At 42.2% G+C, this 24745-nt stretch overlaps 1 protein-coding gene across 2 annotated transcripts; it reads left to right on the plus strand.

Moving 5' to 3' along the window:
* The first annotated feature begins 4714 nt into the window (after window positions 1–4714).
* On the plus strand, window positions 4715–24745 carry LOC137299914 (amine oxidase [copper-containing] 3-like). Of its 2 annotated transcripts, none has more exons than XR_010958008.1 (4): window positions 4715–6513; window positions 19940–20228; window positions 21113–21219; window positions 21321–21405. XR_010958008.1 is itself a non-coding variant. In XM_067968911.1 (4 exons), the coding sequence occupies exons 1-4, from the start codon at window positions 4944–4946 to the stop codon at window positions 22303–22305; spliced, it is 2265 nt and encodes a 754-aa protein (XP_067825012.1). In that variant the 5' UTR covers window positions 4726–4943; the 3' UTR covers window positions 22306–24745. The 2 variants fall into 2 exon arrangements, 1 of the variants encoding a protein (XP_067825012.1); XM_067968911.1 differs by lacking the exon at window positions 21113–21219 and adding an exon at window positions 22030–24745 and having other exon boundaries at window positions 4726–6513; window positions 21321–21450.

The following is a 24745-nucleotide window of genomic DNA, read 5'->3' on the forward strand; positions in this document are numbered from 1 at the left end:
CTTGGCTTTATTTCCTGGACATTGTTGTGTTCATTTTCTTGCAGTAATTTAAGTGCATTGTGTTTTCTGGCATTACAGTTTGGTGAAATTCATCTTTTGGTGTTTATCCCTGCTACCATTCAAAGGAATTTAAATGAGTGGCAACAGACCCTTCGCTTAGGATGAGCATTCCTCTGGGAGTTCCTTTGGCCCTCAGGGAGCTGAAAAATGAGGACAAGTTCTACAGCCATGAGAAGGGTATATGTATAGATATTGGATGAGGACATGATCATGCTTGACTGTCATGTCCTTGAGAGTTGAATAGCCTACTGGCACTTATTGTCAAGGCTTACAGATGAATAGTGAGGTAATGGAAGGTGACCAGTGCCCATGGAATTTTATTCCAATAATTTCTTCAACGTCTTAAGAGAGGAAGAGGAGAAAATAGGAGTAGAAAAAAAAACAATTGAGAAAGAGAATGGATATAAAGATCAAGAGGAAGAAAAGGAAGAGGAAACACTTGGAAAATGGATTTAATTGTAACAATTTGTCTTTAATGACTTTATTAGCAGCACTACAAAATACAGAAAGGAAGTAGTTACCTTAACTCCAGAAACAGAAGTACAGTGGTTTTAGTGCACTATTTTATCGAACCTGTTCTGTTCTCAGAACTTTTTTAAAATTCATTCATTGGATGTGGGTATCGCTGGCAAGGCCACCATTTATTGCCCATCCCTAATTGCCCTTGAGAAGGTGGTGATGAGCCGCCTTCTTGAACCGCTGCAGTCCGTGTGGTGAAGGTACTCCGACAGTGCTGTTAGATAGGGAGTTCCAGAATTTTGACCCAGCAATGATGAAGGAACAGCAATATATTTCCAAGTCAGGATGGTGTGTGACTTGGAGGGGAACGTACAAGTGGTGGTGTTCCCATGTGCCTGCTGACCTTGTCCTGCTAGGTGGTAGAGGTCGCGGGTTTGGGAGGTGCTGTCGAAGAAGCCTTGGTGACTTACTGCAGTGCATCTTGTAGATGGTACACTCTGCAGCCACGGTACACCAGTGGTGGAGGGAGTGAATGTTTAAGGTGCTGGATGGGGTGCCAATCAAGGGCAGGTGGTTAGACTCTCTCTTGTTGCAGATGGTCATTGCCTGACACTTGTCTGGCATGAGTGTTACCACTTATCAGCCCAAGCCTGAATGTTGTCCAAGTCTTGCTGCCTGCGGGCACGGGCTGCTTCATTATCTGAGAGGTTGCAAATGGAACTGAACACTGTGCAATCATCAGCAAACATCCTCACTTCCGACCTCATGATGGAGGGAAGGTCATTGATGAAGCAGCTGAAGATGGTTGGGCCTAGGACACTGACCTGAGGAACTCCTGCAGCGATGTCCTGGGGCTGAGATGATTGGCCTCCAACAACCACTACCATCTTCCTTTGTGCTAGGTATGACTTCAGCCACTGGAGAGTTTTCCCCCTGATTCCCATTGACTTCAATTTTACTAGGGCTCCTTGATGCCACACTCAGTCAAATGCTGCCTTGATGTCAAGGGCAGTCACTCTCACCTCACCTCTGGAATTCAGCTTTTTTGTCCATGTTTGGACCAAGGCTATAATGAGGTCTGGTTCCTGGTGGAACCCAAACTGAGATAACTACACCCAGATAATTGTGGATGATAAGGAATATGGAATTTCTGCGTGATCCCCAATCCATCAACCCAATCTTGCATATTATAACCATCATGGACCTGATCTTGTATGCACCTGTGATGCGACAACATATTTGCAGCTTGGAAAATGACATGTGCCGTGCCAATCTACACCGGCCCCTAGCTGACAAAACCCAAGCTGTGGTCTGAACAATGGAACATGTCTAGTGCCAACCCCACTGACCTATTTTGATGTCAGAAATATAATGCGTCCAATCCCTGTTCCTGTTACATAATAGCTATGCAGTAACCAAAGGCGTCACGGCCCCTGAGGCATACAAGGATCAAGGGACATCCATTGAATACGAACGCCTCATGTTCCAAATCTCTATGTCAGGTTGGACAAGATACCTCAAGTAATCGTAGAGCGAAAGAATGACCATTTGGTACAGATCATAAAGAATATGGATAAGACTGGGCAGGATTTAAATGAGCTATTGTCCGAAGGGGACGAAAAACTATTCTACAACTCTAGTTGGTTTGACAGTGCTTGGTTCAAATGCCTTGTAAAAAGTTTGGTTGACTTATTACGATTTAATATTTGCTAAGTACAATTGCTATTTTGCACTTTGTAATTAGGACAATATTAAAAAATGTAGGAGAGTTAAATTACATGCGATTAATGGTTAGGAGTATTGATATTAGTACAATTAATGCGTGTTATATTAAAACTATGTTTAAACGTGTTATACAACAAAAACAAATGGTTCAAGTTGTAACTCACGTCGTTCTTGCTCAGCAGCAAAATTTCAAACGTTCTGCCAATTCATAGCAACGAGGGCAGCAAATGGGGACTGTAAACCAGTGAGATTCTGTTAAGGTGGCCAGTATGTTGTTGTACCGCTGTATATTTTGCAATTATGGGAAATTGCTGAGTCCTTGTGCCAGTGAAGTCATTGCTGTTATCGAGTGGGCGTGTTCGCTTTGTTATCGTGGCAGTGTCTGTGTGCGTGGGTCTGATAATAACCTAATGTCCTCATTCATGCCCGTTTCAGTTGTGCAGAAAGGGAATGTGTACGCAGCTAGTCTTTGTACGCAAGGTAGGACAAGGCAATGATATTTCTGTGTGACAGCCAGGTGGCTTTGTGATTCAGATTGAAGCAAGGCTAGTTAGGTATAAATCTAGGTAGAGAAGCCAAGGTACACCACATCATAAGGATTATCACAGTCCACTTGGGTTGTTACTTACTCAAAGAAGTCGAGGAGTATAGTCAGGCAGGATCTTCCGCATCTGAATTCATGCTGATTGCTGTTAACGAGGTTAATGTTATATGGATGATCCTATGACTTACTCCTGATAATCAACTACATTATTTTACATGGAATGGGTCTATAGTTCCCTGTGTCTGTTTTGTTACCTTCTTTGAATAACACCACATTAACCTGTTTCCAGTCTACTGCTATCTTCCCAGTGTCCGTTATCTCCCTCATAATGATGGATAGTGCCTCACAAATCTCCCTGGTCTCTATTATCACTCTGGGATAAGTAATTATGTATCCCTGGGAATTTATTTGTTCTGAACCCAATTTAGCTTGTCAAATCTTCCATCTCATATATGGTGAAATAATTGATTATACTTGAGATATCTTTGAAGAGGTCAATACTTGTAGTCATTAAGAATATTTACCCTTTTCCGCTCATCCTCACTTTAAACTCATTTGCATCGGTTGTAATTTTCACATCTTCTCTGGCTGCCCTCTTACTGTTGTGGGACTGAGCTTTTTTACTGTTAAGCTTAGCCTCAGTTGCTGTGCCTTTTTCCAGGTTTCTCTTTGCCTCTTTGCACACCCTTTTAAAATGTTTCTGCATTTTCTTATAATCATCCAATTAGCCCTTTCCCTTTCTCTCTGCATGATTTACACTGGTTATTTTTCATTTTTATCTCACTTCTAATTTGTTAATCCATTTAGGGTGATGTTTACTTCACTGGAGCTTGTTGGCCTTGAGAATATATTTATCTGGTATCTTCAGCATTTTACCTTTAAAGGTATTCCACTTGTCTTCTGCTTAAGTGTTGTTGAACAACCTCCCCCAATCTATTTTTTCCCGTTGTTTCTTTATTTCATTGAATTTAGCCCTTTTAAAGTTATTTGCCTGGCTTCTGATCTTAGGTATTTCTGACTCGCAGAACAGGTTAAATTTTATTATTCTGTCATCACTGTCCCCCTGGGTGCTACGACTTCCATTTTTTGTACATTTTCTGGGTCATTCATGAATACCAAATCAAAATGAGCATTTCCTTTTCTGTCATCCTTGATACATTGGGTTGTCTCCTACATCGACCGACTCTGACTCTAAACCACTTGAGCTTTCCTAGTTTATTAGGTTGATTGAAGTGTTAGCCTTGGCTCAGTGGTAGCACTTTTGCCTCTGAGTCAGAAGGTTTTGTGGTTCAGGTCCCACTCCAAAGACTTGAGCAGGTAATCTAGGCTGATACTCCAGTACTGGGAGTACTGCACTGTCTGAGGTGCTGTCCTTTGGATGAGCCCTCTCAGGTGGATGGAAAATATCCCACAGCACTATTTCGAAGAAGTGTGGAAGACCTGATGTCCTGGCTAATATTTATCCCTCAACCATCATCACTGAAACAGACTATTTGGTCACTATCTCATTGCTGTTTGTGGGACCTTGCTGTGCACAAATTGGCTGCCATGTTTCCAACATTACAACAGTGACTACTCTTCAAATGTACTTAATTCGCGGTAAAGCGCTTTGGGGCGCCCTGAGGTCGCGAAAGGCGCTATATAAATGCAAGTCTTTCTTCTTTCTTTTACTTTAAAACAACTTCCCTCTTTTCACGCAACATGTGCATGGATGTCACATTATCATTGCACCCAATTGTTGGTTTAAAAAATTGGTACATTTATGGGGAGTTCTCAAATTCCCAAACAAATTTCATAGTAGAAATCCTTAAAAACTGTTCTAAATGATCCCTCATTTCCGTTCCTATTTAAAACAACCAAGAAGTTCCATTGACATCAATAATGCAAAGTTCAATTGAAGTCTATTGGGAAAGGGTTATTCTGCAGTTTTGTATACAGACTGAAAATCAAATTGAGGAGTTGCGTTAACAGTTAATATCTTAGAATACAAAGAACGCGCTGGGAACTGAGCGTACGAGCGTCAAAGTCTTTGGAATCAATCAGCGGAAATGATTTGGTTCAGATATAAAACATCTGCGTTTTAGTTACTCAAAGCTGAAACATAAAGTTAATTATAGGACGGCTGCTTCACACTTTTCCAGTTCTTCCGTTCATCATGAATTTGAAGGTTTTGTTCCTTCTGTTGGCTGTAGCATTGGTAGCGATTATAGCCCTGAACTGGGTACTACTGGCCGGGATATCGAGATCGGCAGGCTGTGAGAACCGCGGCTTACATAACGGGATGGAAGATATGTATCGGCAGAGCGATCAGAGCGGGGTGTTTGCAGATCTCAACTCTGGGGAACTGATGGACGTTGCGCAGTACCTGAAACAGAAACTTGGGGTGAACCTAGTGAACTGCAGTAAAGCACTTCCATCCGATAATTTCATTTACATGATCGAATTGCAAGTCCCTCGTAAAAAGGATACCTTGATGTTTTTAGACCAGGATGCAGATCAACCATTGAGGGAAGCCAGAGCTGTGGTGATATTTGGGGCTCAAACTGACCCCAATATAACTGAATACATCGTGGGACCTCTTCCTAGTCCAACCTACCATAAGGACATCACTTCTCAGAAATACCAGAACCTCAACTTTAACTCCAGACCATTAACAAACTTTGAATATGGTCAGATCATTTCAAGAATGGGATTGGACAAAGCATCTAGACTTCTTAATGAAAGTTTTGGCTCTGATGGGGGAAAGCTGACTTACCTGGATTCATCGCCTCGCGGCTTCAAATCAGGCGACAGAGAAACCTGGTTTCCCTTTGTTAGAACAATCAGTGGTTTATTTCTGCATCCTTTGGGGTTTGAAATACTGATAGATCACAGCAGCACAAATGTCTCAGAGTGGAGTGTGAAGAAAGTCCTTTACAATGGTCAGTACTTTGATAGTATTGATGAGCTGGTGGATCAGTATGATAGAGGGTTTGTGAAGAAGATAATACTGCATCGAAAGGAATCTGATCCCAACTATGCATCGCTGAAACCTCGTGAGAAGTCTAAAATATTCGTCCCTTTGCAACATGAGCCACAAGGCAAAAGATACTTTATTCTATACAATCGTGTTGAGTATTTTGGTTGGAGTTTTGCATTTCGACATAGTGCTATAAATGGTTTGCAATTGTTTGATATCAGATTCCAGAAGGAAAGGATCGTCTATGAATTAAGTATACAGGAGCTAAATTCTGTTTACGGAGGGAATACACCAGCTTTAATGAGGACGAAGTTTTTAGACAGCCATTATGGAATTGGAAAAAGTTCTAATGAGCTTGTGAGAGGTGTGGACTGTCCCTATACTGCAAGATTCGTGGACACCCTTCATTTAATTGACAGTGAAGAGCCCCGGCGGATAAGAAATTCCATTTGTATTTTTGAACAAAATCGAGAAATTCCCCTGAGACGTCACTATTCAAGTTGGTATACTCTCCCCTCTTATGGAGGTTTAACCGACAGCGTGCTGGTCATAAGATCAATATCAAGCCTGGGGAACTATGATTATGTTTTTGATTTCATATTCCATCACAATGGGGTGATTGAGACCAAGGTGCATCCAACAGGATATGCACTAACTTCGCTTTTTTCAGAGGAAGCACTAAAATATGGAACAAAGCTTGAAGAATTTATTTTGGGAAATATTCACACTCATTTCTTTCACTTTAAAGCTGATTTGGATGTGGCAGGTAGGTTGCAAACTAATTTCAAAAGTTTATGTCCATTTTAACTTTTTAGATCACTCAGCAAGGTATGATCATGTTTTTTCTTAATAATATGCTAGTGCCATTCTATTGATGATTAAAACCCCAGAGCCTGGATTTTTCTCCACTAACTGCTTGTTCCTTGGGTGGTTTTCAGGCAGAAAGGGGAAATGAGCTGGGGATCCATCACGCCAAATCCTCACCCTCTTTAGCAGCCACCCAATTTTCATTGATCATTTCTGACAGATATCAGAAGCGTTTGGACAGGTATATTCAAATGAGGCAGTAAGAATATTGGGATATCAGACGTCCCATTCTCCAACCTGAACCAACTCAGTTGCAGCCAGACGCCGTGTTGCCCATTCAAAACCGGTGTCCAGGCGGAAAAGGTGGAAGTGGATTATAAGGACCTAGGAGCCAAATGGCAAGGTTCTAACCTTATTTCTTTTCTGATTTGTGTGATTTTTTTTTGTTGTTGAAACAAAGTTGGATGGTTTAACAGTTGTCTGCCATTTGCACCTCCCTCCAAAGAGAGGAAAATAGGCTTCCCAATGGAAATACCTTAGTATATTTTTTCTTTGGAGGAAGAGGAACAACAGAATCAGAGCTAGCTGCCAGTACTCCCACATTTGAACATATTAGGGTTGCCAACTTTGGTTGGGGGTGTTCCTGGAGGTTTGATCACATGATGTCCGCAAATGTTATCGCGGGCAGGGAAGATGGGAAACCGAGGGTAGGAAAGAGTGGAATCCAAAGATGGGAGAGGGATTTGAAGGGGGAGGTGGGGTGGGTGGGAACCAGAGGTGGGAGGAACTTTGATTCCACCAGTAATTAATATTAACTCAATGAAATTGTACCAATAACTAATAGTAACACTGATAATACTCAAATGTCTCTCATAACCAACAATAATACAATAACTCACTGATAATCCATATGTAACTGGTAATATATATGTAACTCAGTCAAAGCTGATCTGTACCTGGACTTCACAAGTCAAAACCTGCTGGCACAGACCGACCTGAACCAACCGAGAGATTGCATAGATGGCAGCGGGCTCGGTGTTTGGGGCACTTCTCACAGGGCACATCGTCCTAAACTCAGCTCGGCACCAACATTTCTAAATCACTCCCTAGGCCTGGAGTCAATAAAGGAGAGTTTTCATAAAATGATAGAAATTACAGCATAGGAGGAGGCCGTTCGGCCCCCAGTGCCTGTGCCAGCACTGCCAGTCCTGTAACCCCATTCCATCAGATCCTTTTACATTCCTCCTTTCAAATACTTTTCCCAATCCCTTTCAAATGATGTTCTGCCTCAATAGCCAATTGTGGTGAAGCACCCCATGATTTACTAGGCCTCAGTTCAAAAACCTTCCTTCTCCCTTCCTCCCCTTTGCTCTTCCAGTGAGAATCCTCGGTCTCCGTCCCCTTGTTCCCATTCACCCACCGTTTACTGTTTACCCACAGTAAAGTCCCCTCATTTCACTCACCCCTTTATTGGCTGTTCCTCTCTTAGCGTCACTTCCACTCACCACGTTGCTACTGCTGCTGCTCCCAGCTCTGCTTGAAATGCTGACGCTCACTCCATTCCCAGTCTCCCTCGCTCTCCCCTCACTCGAGCCCCAATCTCCTGATGCATATTCCCCAGTTAGCCTCTCCCTCTGAATCCCTGTCACCTGACCCCCATTCCCCAGTCTTCCGCTTTCCCCTGCCTGAGCCCCTATCCCCCGCTCCCCATTCTCTTGTCTCCCTCTCTCCCCCAAGCCTCCATCCACTGACCCCCATTCCCCTGTCTCCCTCTCCATGAATCCCCACTCCTTGACCCCTAGTCCCCATCCCCTGACCGTGTCCCCATGCTCTGACTCCTAGTCCCCATCCCCTGACCCCTAGTCTTCTAGTCTCACATCCTCTCGTTCGCTTGTCCCCCATTTCCTGGCCCCTAGTCTCCATGTTGCCCATTCCCTGACCCCTAGTCCCCATGTCCCCCATCCCCTAGTCCCCCATCCCCTGACCCGAGTCCCCTATTCCCCATCCCCTGATCTCAATTCCTCCATCTCCTGACCCCTACTCCTCATCCCCTGACCCCTAGGTCCCCATCTCCTGACCCCTTAGCTCCCCATCCCCGAGCCCCTAGCTCCCCATCCCCGACCCTCATTCGCTATCACCTGACCCCTAGTCCCTATCCCCGACTCCCAGTCCCCCCATCCCCTGACTCCCAGTCCCCCATCCCCTGACTCCCATTCTCCCATCCCGAACCCCTAGTCCTCATCCGCTGACCCCCAGTCCTCATCTGCTGACCCCTAGTCCCCATCCCCTGACCTCTAGTCCCCATCCCCTGACCCCTAGTCCCCATCCCCTGACCCTGACCGCTACTCCCATTCCACTGACCCTTAGTCCACATCCTGTGACCCCTAGTCCCCATCCCATGACCCCTCACCCCATTCCCTGACCCCTAGTCCCATCCCCTGACCCCTAGTCCCATCCCCTGACCGCTAGCCCCATCCCCGACCCCCACCCCCCATCCCCTGACCCTTGTCCCCCATCCCCTGACCAACACTGAGCTGATTGTAAGTAAGTCCTCGGGTGGTTCGCCATGGAGCTTGGGGTGGGGCCACTACTGTGGTGAGAAATTTAAAGGGCGAAGTTCTCCCTAAATTCCCCAGAAAAAGGAAATTGTCAATATCTTCTGCTTACTACATTATTTGGTATTCTGTACTTTAAAAGATAATTAAAATGTATGTAGGATTTTTAAATGAACAACATTTTGAAAAGCGAGAGACAAATAAGCAAAGTTTAAAAAGAAAAATAGGTTAAACTGACTCAACCATCCATTGTGATCAGAGTCACAGTGACACATACAAGTGTGAGGAACCAGTGTCAAAGGATGCTTTTGCACTGCAATTATTGATGTGAGACTAGAAACTGCAGTTCAGGTTATAGCCAGGCAGTTTATGTTGCTTGTACCTGGCTGAAACTTTATCTTGTTTAGAAGAAGGTTTTGCATGTGCCTGGATATATCATGTGCAGAGCTCCTTCCCAACAGTTTGAAGTTTAAAAGTTTAGAGAACGGTGTGAGACGAATACCTGTGAGGAGTCTCATCCACTTTATTCTGGAGTCAGGTCAATCCCTCTTCCCAGATTTACACTCTGGGGGAAAAATTGGATAAGGGCCATTTTTGGGCACGAGTAGCGTGATGTTCTATTACCCCACGCCAAATGGCCCCTGCAGACAGGACGCAAGTTTTGGTCCACCCGAGGACATACCTGCAATCAGCGTTCCATTCCAGGCCTTGCACGTGGAATCAAAGCAATTCGCACTTTCCACCACCAGAGAGAACTCAATCTCTTAAAGGGAGAATTTTTCTTAGAAATCTCTTAAAGGTAGTTGGTACCTGTTATTTGCTGAAAATAACAGTCTACTGTCTGCATGGAGTCGGAACGGAGATCAGACATCGCACACGTAAAACACAGATGCAGGTCCTATCCCTATGATTACACACTGGTGAGTTATGTTAAAACATTGAATAAAGGTTGCACACTACTAAATCCCACATCCTCCAATCTGCACGCCAGACCTCACCAATCTGCCGATCTGAGTTGGTATCAGGTCTGTGAGAGTGCGTGCACCAAGGTTCTCTGCTGATGCACTCGAGACCTTGGTACAAGAGGTGGACAGAAGGAGGGACATCCTATATCCGCGGGGGTGGGGAACAAGAGGCCCTCCAGACATATATCCAAAAGGCAGTGGGAGGCAGCAGGGGACAAAGTCAATGCCAGGCACACAGCATCATGAACATGGATGTAGTGCAGGAAGAAGTTCAATGCTTTGACACGAGTGGTCAAGTTGAGTGAGGTCAACTGTCAAGTGGCGTCTCCTACCAACTACACCACGCACTATCCCCCCCCACCCCCCCATCACCCACATACCAACCAACTCTTTCCATCAGTACTCAACTCTTACAACCAGATGCTTCCTCTCATCCTTACGTATTACCACTGTTTCAAGCCACCCACCCACAATTCACAGGCCACACACACTAGCTATTCAACCATAACAGGCAGATTACCCAGACACACATCCCACTTTGTTGCAGGAGAGGCTGGCGCATATCAGGAGGCAGCAAGTGGCAGTGGCATTTAGCCCCTCGAGCCTGTTCCATCATTCAATGAGATGATGGTGGACCTGTGACCTAACTCCATATAACTGTCTTAGCCCCATATTCCTTAATACCCTTGGTTCACAGAAATCTATCAATCTCAGATTTAACATTCACAAGTGAGCATTAACTGCCTTCTGCAGAAGAACGTTCCAAACGTCTCCCACTCTTTGCGAGTAGAAGCATTTCCTACCTTCACTCCTGCATGTCCTGGCTCTAAATGTTAGGCTATGTCCCCGCCTCCTAGTGTTCAAGTCCAGGAGACCTCCAAAAACAGTTACAAATATCTTGGCAGCCAGAAGCAATAATTCAGCCACTAACCTGTAAATCCTGCATGGTCCCTTTAAATAGCGCTGGTTGGGGTCTTCCAGGCACTCTATGACATGTTCAGATGGTCGGTACAGATGATAGAGTTGAGCGTTAAGTCCCAAAATGGTATCTATCACTTTAAATCAGGGTTGTGCACTGATTGAAGCCATTTTCTCCTTACTTTCCATGCTTCCAGAGTTCATTATCTGCGCCTGCGCTAACTCCTATACCAAGATGGCGTCCGGCTCACGTCACGCTGGAAACATGCGTGCGCATCCAAGACACCATCATGGATGTCAGAGAAGCTGTGTAACGCCGAAACAATGGGCGATACACGGTCCAATTTAGCGCCCCCTAAGTTTAGCGTTGGTGAGAAGCAGAAATCATTTTGCACCAATGCTAACTTGTAGTGTAAATGCACCATAACACACCCATACCACAAGTCTGCCTGCTTGATTGTTGAATGAATACTGAATACCACAAGGCGGAGGCAATGTGGTAAGCGGCAAAGGACTATCATCAAAGATTAAGGATAGCGCTGGAGTAATGAGAAATGAAAAGGGGAATAAGTGTAAATCCATTCATTTGAATAAACAATATTGGCAATGTACACCGATCCCTATTATGACTGTAGATATATAGCAAGGATCACAAATGGTCACATGGGGAGTTGTGGAAAAGTCTACAGTTCACATACTGAGTACAAAATCACTGCATCGCTAGAGGTAAGGGACAAGATCAAGGAAGCTGCAGTTGGATAGATGCAGATCACAGTATTACTTAATCTGGCAAGAAGACAGAGATACAGATACCCTAAAGTCCACTCCTACCCACCCAGCCAATGGCATCATCAGTTGAGCAACAACTATCCCAATCTGGTCTAGATTAACTTGCCACACACAATACTCCAGAAGTTGAGACCACCTCTGTAGGAATTGTCCTGGTATAGTTGCGGATAAGCCTGTTTAGACTGGACCATCTGCCAGAGCTTGTGAATTTAGGTGCACCACAGTGGTAATTTTGCTTGACATGACATGAATGGGATAGTGTAAAATTGGAGGTTGATTAAGTGGTCTGTTGCAGGGCCAACCAGAATCTCATATGGGAGACTTAAGAGGCACTGGAAAGGATCTAGTTGAATGGAATTGCCAGTGATGGATTTGACCTATGTTGCTCAGTAAACTACATCCCATGGACAGTTCCAAAAATTGGGTGAGAGACTCCTCTAATACATATCAGAACCAAAGTACAGAATTAGTCATGTATTTTTTTAATCAAAAGTAAATATGACTTTGAACTTACCCTGCATGATGGAATCCAAGGTATGACATTCCTTTATCTGTTTTAATGAAGCACCTCTGTTAAAATAGCAGAGAGGAATTTCATGTTAAGCATTGGTGTGCTACTGTTCCACAATGTAATTTCAAGGGCCTTATATTGAATGATAATGTATTTGCCTTGATATTAAGATAGTGAGCTGTCATTTTGGGAGTTTTAAAATATTTTCTGCAATTAACACGGTGACATTTTGACTCGCCAGTGTAGCCTAGAAATTGCTGTAGCTAAGCAAAAGTTAACACTGTGTTCCAGATGGTTTTGAGAGTAGGCTTACTTGGCTGTTAACCCTTGATATTCCTAGCTATGAAGCTACTAAATTGGCTCTAAAGAGCTTTGGGTTGTGTAAGGCGCTATAAAAATGCAAGTCTTTCTTTCTTTTTATGTGTCATTCATGTGAGCTCTTGGCTCCATACCACCCAGGCCAATGCAGTGGTCAAATGTGTTAAACAGCTGAACACCATCTAAATGATTACAGCAGTGATTGAAACTGCTTCATTTTTGGTTGGGAAAATAGGGCAGTGATTTGAGATGAGAAATTGGAGGAAAATGGATGCTTCTTCCCTACAAACTGTCCACTTTGACAATGCAGCCCTCTTACAGGAAGTGTGGGTAAGGAGGGTTGGAAGAGAGCCCTCCTCAAAAAATATTTGCTCAACAAGCCTGGCAGGCGATATTAGACAGGGACAATACTTTCTGCAGCACTCAGAGACCTAGATACAGGCCAGAAAGAAAGAACTTGCATTTATATAGTGCCATTCATGACCTCAGGACTTCCCAAAGCATTTTACAGCGAATTAAGTACCTTTGAAGTGTAGTCACTGTTGTAATGTAGGAAACGCAGCACCCAATTTGCGTACAACAAGGTCCCACAAACAGCAATGTAATAATGACCAGATAATCTGATTTTTAGTGATGTTGGTTGAGGGATAAATATTGGTCAGGGTACAGGTCAGAAAAATGGCAGATCTGAAGAAAGTTGTCAAGGTAAGGCTACAGAATAGTTTTCTATCAAGATGGATACAGAATTGGCTAAGGGACAGGAAACAGAGAGTAGTGGTGAACAGTTGTTTTTCATACTGGAGGGAAGTATACAGTGATGTTCCCCAGGGGTTGTTACTGGGACCACTGCTTTTCTTGATATATATTAATGACTTGAACTTGGGTGTACAGGGCACAATTTCAAAATTTGCAGATGACACAAAACTTGGAAGGGTAGTAAACAGTGAGGAGGATTGTAATAGACTTCAAGAGGATATAGACAGGCCGGTGGCATGGGCAGACATGTGGCAGATGAAATTTAATGCAGAAAAATGCAAAGTGATACATTTCGGTAGGAAGAACGAGGAGAGGCAATATAAACTAGAGGGCACAATTGTAAAAGGGGTACAGGAACAGAGAGATCTGGGGGTATATATACACAAATCGTTGAAGGTGACAGGGCAGGTTGAGAAAGTGGTTAAAAAAGCATACGGGATCCTGGGCTTTATAAATAGAGGCATAGAGTACAAAAGTATGGAAATCATGATAAACCTTTATAAAAGACTGGTTCGGCCACAACTGGAGTATTGTGTCCAGTTCTGGGCACCGCACTTTAGGAAAGATGTGAAGGTCTTAGAGAGGGTGCAGAAGAGATTTACTAGAATGATTCCAGGGATGAGGAACTTTAGTTATGTGGATAGACTGGAGAAGCTGGGGTTGTTCTCCTTGGAACAGGGACGATTGCGAGGAGATTTGATAGAGGTATTCAAAATCATGAAGGGTCTCGACAGAGTAGATAGAGAGAAACTGTTCCCATTGGTGGAAGGGTCAAGAATCAGAGGACATACATTTAAGGTGATTGGCAAAAGAACCAAAGGTGATATGAGGAAAACCTTTTTTATACAGCAAGTGGTTAGGATCTGGAATGCACTGCTGGGGGTGGGGGGGGTAGGGGGGGGGGGTGGGGGGGGTGGGGGGTGGTGGAGGCAGATTCAACGATGGCCTTCAAAAGGGAACTGGATAAGTACTTGAAAGGAAAAAACTTATAGGGCTACAGGGATAGGGTGGGGAGAGGGACTAGCTGGATTGCTCTTGCATAGAGCCGGTGCGGACTCGATGGGCCGAATGGCCTCCTTCCATGCTGTAACCTTTCTTTGATTCTATGTCAAGGAATTGCGTTAAATATGCATGACATTGATCATTTGTAACTAATTTACTGCGGTCTCATCCAAAGCATTGGTACAAATTTATTCTGTGGTGTCCTACGAGGAGACAAAGGGCCTATTGAATGCTTTACAGCCATATCTGTTCTGCAACATGGCACGAATACAAACAGTAACTCAAAACTGAAACTTTTGTCCTACAGAAATCAAAAAGGGGCTTGAGGCAGCCATATGATGCATGCTCATTTACTGTCACACAGGATAACTGCAGGATGGGCACTGAATGCTCGCTACACTAACAACATCTCAAGAGTACTTCTCTGTTTGCAAGACAGGATGGCACATAACAAAAAGGGGCAGCCCCAAATTGAAGGAGTACCCAGAAAATACAAGCCCTTGACTCCCTTTGAGGAGGCAACCCTGGACATAATTGGTCAAGAGAATAGGGGAAGGTGAAATCAAAGGCCTACCCCAAAGTCTAGTACCATTCCCTTCTTGACATGTCTTGTCTCCTACTCATTCATTGATATACAAGCATATATTTTCCCACAAAAACATCAGCCACAGTATATTACAATGCACGTTCTGTTTGAAGATGCCTTTTGGAGCCTGCATTAGGCCTGGAAAAACAGACAGTAGAGCACTACTAGTGTTCCTGAGAAAGCCCGCACCTCACAACACCCTGTGCCACCCTCACCAACTTTCACAAGCTTCAGAAGCTGGAAAATGTAGAGCTCGAGGAGTTAGCATCAGTAGCATACATGGGTGAGGAGGAGCAAGTGGTTGGGACAGATGAAGAGCAGGCACCTCCTGTCCGGAGGGTGGCATGATTCCTTTCTCAGTTTCAATGCCTGGGGATTCAGACCTCACAGAGCTTACTTATAAAAGATAATTGTTTTCTGACCAAGGCATTACACTGACAGAAATTTCGAGGCTTTATATCAGGTAGCTGGCTCCTTGGTTTAGCACCTTGTGCAAAGTTAGTATGAGTTGAAGTCTTCCTGGTGAGAATCTCACTCAGTCCTTTTCTACTCGAGTGGAAAACAGCACCTAATCAAACGAACCGACACAAAATTTCACAATAGTGCAGTTATACTATTCAATTTGCAAAGCTGTAAACCAGCATCAGTTTAGTATTTTGTACTGACTGTGAGACTCTTTGTAGTTCATGTGGGAATTGATTGTACTGGATTGTAACTGAAGATGATCTCAATGAAGTTAACAAATAGCGACGATCTCTGAAAGGAACTTGTACTTCATGAGCATTATAGGAATTGTGTATTACAATCCAGAGTTAAAGCCCATAAGACAGGCATGTTGAACTGAGAAATAAAATAGCTGCCTGAGTTGACAAGTTCACAGCCTGACTGCATAACAAGAACAAACTGGTTGAAGTTCATAAAACTGCTTGCCAGTTGCGTCATGTAGCAGTAATAAATAATCCACTATTTAGCAAAGAAGCTGTAGTGTGTCTGCTGTGGAAGAAGAGACATCATTACATGGTTTCAGAAGCACTGAAAGGTGACACAACACATGATGCAAGCATTTGATGAGATGGCTATTCATGGACTGCTGCCAGTTGAACATTTGCAACATTTGATTGAACATCCAACTCAAATCTGGAAGAGGTTCAAGCAAAGGCATGTCAGTTATGAATAAGCAGTAGAGCTGTTTAGTACAATCACATAGGTTATCAAAAGAAAATGCAGAATGTTCTGAACAAGTTTGAAAAATTTTCCAGCCAAGGAGAGATCCCACATATGAGATACATTCAACTCAAGAAATCAAATCAGTGGGAAATTGATAGACTGCTAAGTTATACCGTGAAGAACTTACAGATTCTTGTGATATTGATGGACCAAAAAGTCACTGATTTGTGATCAATTTGGGTTTGGATTCAGGGATAGTCGTGTGGGAGAGAGGCTGCTGAGAGGCCAAGAATTAAATCTGTGGATGAACCTCAGAGGTTCAAATGAAGCAGACTGGAAGCAATGAAGCTATCCGTACAGGTAGGTGAAAATTGAATTCCAAGAATAAACTGCTTGGTCAGAAACTCAGTGACTAGAAAGTCAAGCTGGTTAATGGTGAGATGATTGAGAGTTTTGTGGATAGAGACAAGTGTCCAGCATTTAGACAAACATAAGAAGTGTGGTTTAAAAATAATTTCACTGCTAAATGTAAGACAATGAAACAGCAAAGGAAAAGAGCAACTGAGCCCATGGAAGCAGATGAATAAGATGTCAATTATAGTTACATGAGTGAGAAAGTGTAGGATTTGAGAAAAAATGCTCCAAAACAGTTGTCTGTGACATTGTGGGTCAATGGTAAGGATGACATCAAATTTTAGCTAGATTGTGGAGCTACCTGCAATATACTTCCCCTCAAAGAGAACTCAGATGCTATGGGAAGTACAGATAATCTCTTTCTCTAAAGGAGCAAAGCTGGGTTGAAAATGTATAATCATTCTGTCATTTATCCAGTAGCCATATCAGACTGGACTTCATTGGAGAAAGATTTACATACAATGTAGATAAAGTTGTCACACCCCTGTTGTGTGCAGAGACATGTCAGAACCTGAACTTCCTGTAGATGCTACTAGCTCATACACTACATCACGCTGTAAATACCTTAATGACTGGTTAGTTATAGAATCAGTGATATATTAGGCAATTAATAATGAGTATGATGATGTGTTTGAAGGCCTGAGATACCGTGTTGAAGTAAATCCATGTGCACTCTCCAAAAATTTCCTGATGTGTGGAGGGAGTTTCTGATGTCCTGGTAACAATAGAGCTGTAAGTGACATAGCCTATGAATCAAGTACATGTATAGTTCTGAAACTTAACAAGCTGAGAATCTGTACTGATCCGAAGGACTTACACAAGGCAATCGTGCTTGGTAAACATTACTGGCAATTCAAGAGATTACCATGAAACTTAGCGTTGCTAAGTTTTTCTTAAAGGTGCTAAAAATAGTTTCAAGCAGTTAAGCTTATACAAAAAGCATGATTTACTAGCCAGCTTCAACACCCCTTTTTGGAAAGTATTGGTGGGTGTGCATGTCATTTGACATTGCATCAGCTCCTGACGAATATCAAAGATGAATGCATTTAATACACTACAAGTGACTTTTTAAAACTTCAGCTAGTGAACACATAGCGGGTAATTTTAAACCCCAAGAACGGGTGGGTTGTGGGTAGGTGGGAGTTGAAAATAGTTGTTTTTTGGGTCACGACTGCAACCCGGCTGTCTTTTCCGGGTTTAACGTCGCATGGAAAGGTACAGGCTTCCCACTGGGAATGCAAAGTCCGAAAATTTTGCGGTTGCGACCCAAAAAAACCCAGCTATTTTCAACTCCCACCCGCCCCGAACCTACCCGTTCTTGGGGTTTAAAATCACCTGCATGAAGTCTAGTAGGTGCTTTGCATTGTGTAAATACCATTACAAAGATTTTGGTGTTCATTTCCCCTCAAATATTGTAACATTTCTTTAAAAAAAACTAATTAATACATAGTCCCAAAACCATTCAAGTTTAACATACAAATTGATTTCTTCAACATTGAAGGTGCACTAAAATCTGACTTAACCCACAAGTATCAACGTGTCTAAGAATTTAGGAGAGTGGGACTGAGGCTCACTGACTGGTCAAATTCATGAACGCACATTTTCAGTGACAGAAGCAGTCACTCTGCCTACTGACAAACTACTCAGCTTCTTCGAACAGCTGCGAGAGCCTCAGGTCCCACTGCTGAATCACTGAAATGTCATAGAGTAAAAGAAAAACCAGAAAGACTTACATTTGTATAGCCGCTTATAACATCCCTCAGAAACCTCAAAACTCTTGAGGGGAGATTTTCCTGGTTCGGCAGCCAGGTGCACTGGATCAGCAAATGTCAGGAAGGCCTGAGGGCACATCTGTGAAGGAACCCACCCAATTTTCATCCGTTTAATGGAGGAAAATTGGGCATGTTCCTTTACAGGTGTGCACTTCAGCCCGCCCAATTTTCTGATATCCGCTGTGCCCAGGCAATGCAGTGCAGCTGGCCGCAGACACAAGACAGTGATCCCTTTGGGGTGCAGTGATACAAGTGCCATTTTGCACACAAACAGCAAATGAGATTAATGACTAATTAGTCAGCTTTTGATGGCGTTGACTAAAGGAGGAATGCTGGTGGGACATAAAGCGACTTCTTTGCTCTGCTTTAAATAGTGGAGCAGGAGCTTTGATGTCCACCTGTTCCGACACATCGGGGGTTGGCATAACATTTCATTTTATGGTACAGCACCTCCAACAATGCGATAGCCCTCAGTATCGCACTGGAGTGTAGGCTTAAATTGTGGGCAAAATGCTTTGAGAATCTACGCCACCCTGCAGGGCCATCCTTGCAGCAGGCATCTCTTTAGAAAACTGCCCACGATTCTTTTCTTCAAAGAAATCAATGGATATCAAATCTCAGGTAACATAGCCATGGTTTTCTGACAAGCTGTGCTCAAGGCCCTGCTGGTGATATAGGGTCTTGAGAAATGTCGCTCTGTATTCTGACCTCCTGAAGCAGCAGCCGAGCTTGAACCCACAATCTTCTGATTCAAGAGGCCGAGTGTCCTGCCACTGAATCAAATTTCTGTAAAGCTTTTAACTGCAGTGCATTGTTCCAAAAACCAAGCTGCTTGATTGAGTGATTACTTTTAAATTACTGTGTTGAACAGATTGTACAAACCGTGCCAGTCATGCAACACTCTGCAGGAAACAGCTGCATCTAATCTGGTTTGTAAATATGATAAGATGTGTAATCATAGAATCATACAGCACAGAAGGAAGCCCTCCAGCCCATTGTGCCTGTGAAAGAGCTATCCAATTAGTCCCACTCCCCCTCTCTTTCCCCATAGCCCTGCAAAGTGGGCAACAAAAGTAGCAGTCTTGATAAGGAGGCTGGAAATTACATAATAAGATTTTAGGATAATAGGATTTAATAATAAATAATAAATAAAATAATAGGATTTAATAATAAATAAGATTTAGAAAATAACCATCATCAATATATTGGGTGTCACTGCTGTTTGGGTGAAAGCTTGAAGACAAAACTATTTCAGGGTTTTACTACAGAATATGCCTTCGTATGAAGACAGCTACTAGAACTAATAACTATTAAAACTATTATAATGCTTCTTTTGCATGCTATGGAGCAATTTTGTCTTTGCAACAATGCAAAATGTGCAAAATAACGGCAACCAGTGTGAGTTTCAGCTTTTGCACTAGTTGTAATATAAAGGCGACTAAGGATTCAGAACAGAATGTGTTGTTCCAACGTCTTTTGTCAGCGGTATATTGATTTATATTCTGAATATTATGAATGCATATTTCAAAACCAGCTTTTGCTTGGAATAGCTGGAAGATGAGAATATCATCCAGTATTGTCATTTTACATTTTGGATGATCATAGTTTCCTATTTACTTTTTCTCCTTTTAGGAACAATTAACTCCTTTGAAACAAAAGACGTTGTGTATGAACTCAAATCAGTCCCATGGAAAAGTGATGAGAAGGTACATGTGCCCACAATGAAAAAGCAGATATTAGACACAGAAAAGAAAGCATCTTTCAGAGCTGGAACAAAAATGCCCAGATATCTGAGTTTTGTAAATCTAGATCAGAAAAATCAATGGGGCCATCCTCGAGGATACAGGATTCAAGTGGTAAGCTTCAACCCTGACAGTGTACCAGAAGAAAGTCCAGAAGAAAAAGGCATCTCCTGGCAAAGGTATTTACCTCTTGGTCACTGAATATTATCCGACCGTCTGGCACTCTCGCCCTGCCAGGTTACGAAAATAATACAACTGATTTTAGATTCCTTGCAATGGTAAACTATGTTGGGGCCTGGTTATTTCATATTTTTGAGTCATTTATAATAAATACCCTGTTTTAGTTGCATCTACAATGCTATGATTTTGCACAGGGGAGATGTAGAAGTATTAGTAAATGTGGTTAATTTATATATCCACACTTACACAAGATTCCATTTATTCAAGAGCTTTAGATTTCCCTTGATATCATCATTGGTTAGTGAATAGTGTTGTGTTTATCATGCTATAGGGAAGGACAAAAAAGCGAACTATCATGTGTATTAATTGATGCTCCATGACTTGCTCACGAAAAAATGTGTCACTCTGTCTTCCTGTAATTCCCTTTGCTTGACTGTCACTCACTAACTTTTTCTCTCTTGTTTTCTGTTTGCTTTCCACTTTCTGTCTTGTTTTACTCTCTCTGTATGCCTGTCACTCGCTTTCATATTTGTATCTCTGTATTAGTCTGACCTACTTCTAACTCTCTTTTCCTCTGTGTAAGTCTTGCCTTGTCTTTTCTCCTCTCTTCTTTGTACCTGTAACTTTTTCTGTGTGCTTCTCACACATTTTCTGTCTTCTTATATGTCTGTCTTTCTGTATTACTGACAATCTATATGCCTCTTTCATGCTTCCCCTTTTTATCTACAATACTGTTTTTTTCTGTATGGTTTTCATTCTTTCCTTTTCTTCTCATTTGTTAAGGGCAGACTCAGGCTACCAAACTTCTGCTAGCTTCAGAAACACTTCCCTCTAGGAACAAGTAGGTGGGGGATTTTGTCATCTTTTTTGCTTTTGTCCAAAGGTTAGAAGAGAGGCTGCAGACCACCAGTTCATAACATCTCCATCTGTGCTGGAATTTTGAGGCCTATATTCCTGCGCCTTACAGATGGAAAACTTTTAATAATACAGGTAGACCGGATACAAAGGAAAAAAAAATGTACACCACCATTTGAATCTGTGCATATTCTGGGAACAACGTGAGTTAATATATATCGTTTCATCCAATATAGGTACCAGTTGGCAGTGACAAAATACAAAGATGAAGAGCAGAAAAGCAGCAGCATCTACAATCAGAATAACCTCTGGACGCCTGCTGTTTATTTTGATGACTTTATTAATGATGAAAGCATTAAAAATGAGGTTTGTTTTTATATATATACATATATGTGTATAAGCAACTTGTAGATATATTTGTCCTGGATCTGCAGAACATGGATTATAACCACAATTCCCCACAGAAAGTGAGGAGTGGTGGGTGAGCAATCTCAGGTCATTCTTGCACACCCGATGCTTGGTAGGGAATTGCACTGTGCAATGTGGTACTAAGCCATACAGAGCAGAAGGTCTGTGTTGAATTAGCTGACCTCTGCCTGGGCAGCAGTTGAGGTACTATCATTGGCCTCAGCACCCCTGAGCTAAGGATGGCACATTTTGTTAGGGCTCCATATTCCGATTAACTCTGCTGAAACATGGTTACGGACATTGGGTGATGCTAGGATTGGGTTAGGCCTTGATGCCATTATCTGCTCACTAGCTTAGCCTCCTGCTCCTGAAGAATGATCCCCCTTGGGTGAGGTACTGGATGGTGACTAAGGAGCTGGACTTTGGCACAAGTCAGTATTTCAGGAAAGGAGAGGAGAAAATTAGTGGGAAATCTTTTTTTTAAATGACGAAAATGCCAATTGGTAACAATACTATTTTCTTCATATTTATAAACAGGACCTGGTAGCCTGGATTACAGCTGGCTTTCTCCACATTCCCCATGCAGAAGATGTCCCTAACACCGCCACAACCGGAAATGGCGTTGGCTTCTTTTTAAAACCAATTAACTACTTTAACAATGACCCATCTGTTTACTCTCAAGACGCAGTCTACATAGATCCTTCCAAGGAAGCAGAAGGATGTGAGGACAATCCTATGGCATGTACACCTGAACTTGCTTCCTGTATACCTAATCTCCCAGAATTTAACTATGGAAAAGACCGGGAATTTTAGCTGTTTATAAGAATGTAAGAACATAAGAAATAGGAGCAGAAGTAGGCTGAACAGCCCCTCGAGCCTGCTCCACCATTCAGTAAGATCACTTAGATAAGGAGACCAAAACTGTACTCAGTACTCCAGGTGAGATCTCACCAAAGCCCTGTACAATTGTAATAAGACTTCCTTACTCTTGTACTCTAATTCCCTTGCAATAAAGGCCAACATGGCATTTGCTTTCCTAATTGCTTGCTGTACCTGCATGCTAATTTTTTGTGTTTCTTGTCCCAGGATACCCAAGTCTCTCTGAACACCAACATTTACTAGTTTCTCACCATTTAAAAAATATTCTGTTTTTCTATTCTTCCCACCAAAGTGAATAACCTCACATTTCCCCACATTATACTCCATCTGCCACCTTCTTGCCCACTCATTTAACCTGTCTTTATCCCTTTGCAGGCTCTTTGTGTCTTCCTCACAGCTTACTTTCCCACCTAGTATCGTCAGCAAACTTGGGTGCATCACACTCGGCCCCTTCATCTAAATCATTAATATAGATTGTACATAGCTGAGGCCCAAGCACCGATCCTTGCAGCACCCCACTAGTTAGAGCCTGGCAACCTGAAAATGACCCGTTTATCCCTACTTTCTCTTTTCTGTCCAATAACCAATCCTCTATCCATGCTATATGTTACCCCCAACCCCATGAGCCCTTATCTAAATTCTATCATATTATGATCACTCTTCCCCAGAGGAGCCTTTATTATAAGATTACTAATTAATCCTGTCTCATTACACAATACTAGATCTAAAATAGCCTGTTCCCTAGTTGGCTTCTCGACATATTGTTCTAGAAAACTGTCTTGGATACATTCCGTGAATCGTCCTCTACTTTTGCCAATTTGGTTTGCCCAGTCTATATGAAGATTAAAGTCCCCCATGATTATTGCATTACCCTTGTTATATGCTCCTCTAATTTCATGATTTATACTCTGCCCAACACTATAGCTACTGTTAGGGGGTCTGTAAACTACTCTCACCAATGTTTTCTGCCCCTTGTTATTTCTTAGCTCCACTCATACCGATTCTACATTCCGATTTTCTGAGCTAAGATCCTTTCTCACTACTGTCTTTATCCCATCCTTTATTATCAGGGCTACCCATCCCCCCCGCCCTTTCCATTTTGCCCTTTTCTAAAAGTCAAATACCCTGGAATGTTTAGTTCCCAATCTTGGTCACCCTGCAACCACGTCTCAGTAATGGCTACTAGATCAAACCCATTTATCTCTATTTGTGCCATTAATTCATCTATCTTGTTACGAATGCTTTGTGCATTCAGATTCTGAGCAGACTAATTAATTTTTTTTGGTAAATGAATAAGTTAAATTCCATTTTTGTTACATGGGATTCTGGGACTTTTACAATGTTTTGAGAATTGCATTCCAAAATCATGGCTGTTTATAATTAGGCCCAATGGATTATAGTGACTGAATAAGTCAAATTTTGTTTTTATTACACGGGATTTTTGAATCTTTCCAGGATTTTTACTGATATTTTGGGGATTGAATTCTATGATTCCATCCGTTTATTCTTCCTAATAAGGAGTTAAATCATAAGTGAGTTTCAGCCAGCTTCACAAACGATGATATTTATCATATCTTACAGTTAGTTTGCCTTTCTATTTGTAAACATTTTTATAACTTTATTTTTAAATACATTTTTATGTTTTTATATTATAAACTTGCCAAAATGAAAGAAACTCCTTAACTCCTAGACTGAATGTATAATAGTATAATATTTCATGGTGTCACAAATTTAATTACTTTGGCATATGCCAATAATGCCATGTTGATTATTCTATTTCTACTACACATTAGTGTGTTCACTTAAAGAAAATATATATAAAGCAATAAATAAAGGTATAAATGGAGTTATGACCCTCATCACCTGAGGTCACATGACATTATCAGTATTACTTTTGAGTCACAGAACCTCATCACTAGGGAGGTCCCATGTCTGATAGTGATCACTACTACAAAGTGAAAAGTGTTTTTGTTAGTACTGATAATACTGCAACAGGGAAGCAATCTCCTACAATAATGCCATCTTTAGGTTGAAAGTTCCTATTGATTAACAGGTCTACACTTGGCAGACTGGACCCGTGGTTTTCTGTCCTACATCAGTTGTCACAATGGGAACCATACCATGAGCAGCCATTTCCTGGAGGAAAAATAATCTCTGAAAAACGGTGACCTTGTAGATTGGATAGATTTCCATTGATGAGATAAGGTGATGCAGTCAGCATAAAAATGCTTTTCTTTTCCACGGTTGCATCTGTGGTAAATCAGGATCAATTCCATGGGACCTTGTGTAATATCTTTGTACACAGATTTCTTCATTAATTTAGAAGATTTTCTTAAGAATCCGATGAAAAATAAAACACTGGTTAAAAGAAAAA

Source organism: Heptranchias perlo, chromosome 30 (genome assembly GCF_035084215.1).
Source record: "Heptranchias perlo isolate sHepPer1 chromosome 30, sHepPer1.hap1, whole genome shotgun sequence".
Taxonomy (NCBI): domain Eukaryota; kingdom Metazoa; phylum Chordata; class Chondrichthyes; order Hexanchiformes; family Hexanchidae; genus Heptranchias; species Heptranchias perlo.

Bases quoted from the DNA above. Each gene is read 5' to 3' on its own strand.
- LOC137299914 (XM_067968911.1), top strand. From the start codon at position 4,944: ATGAATTTGAAGGTTTTGTTCCTTCTGTTGGCTGTAGCATTGGTAGCG. The intron at 20,229-21,320 runs GTATTTACCTCT...CATCCAATATAG, and splicing joins AAAGGCATCTCCTGGCAAAG to GTACCAGTTGGCAGTGACAA. The intron at 21,451-22,029 runs GTTTGTTTTTAT...ATTTATAAACAG, and splicing joins ATGAAAGCATTAAAAATGAG to GACCTGGTAGCCTGGATTAC.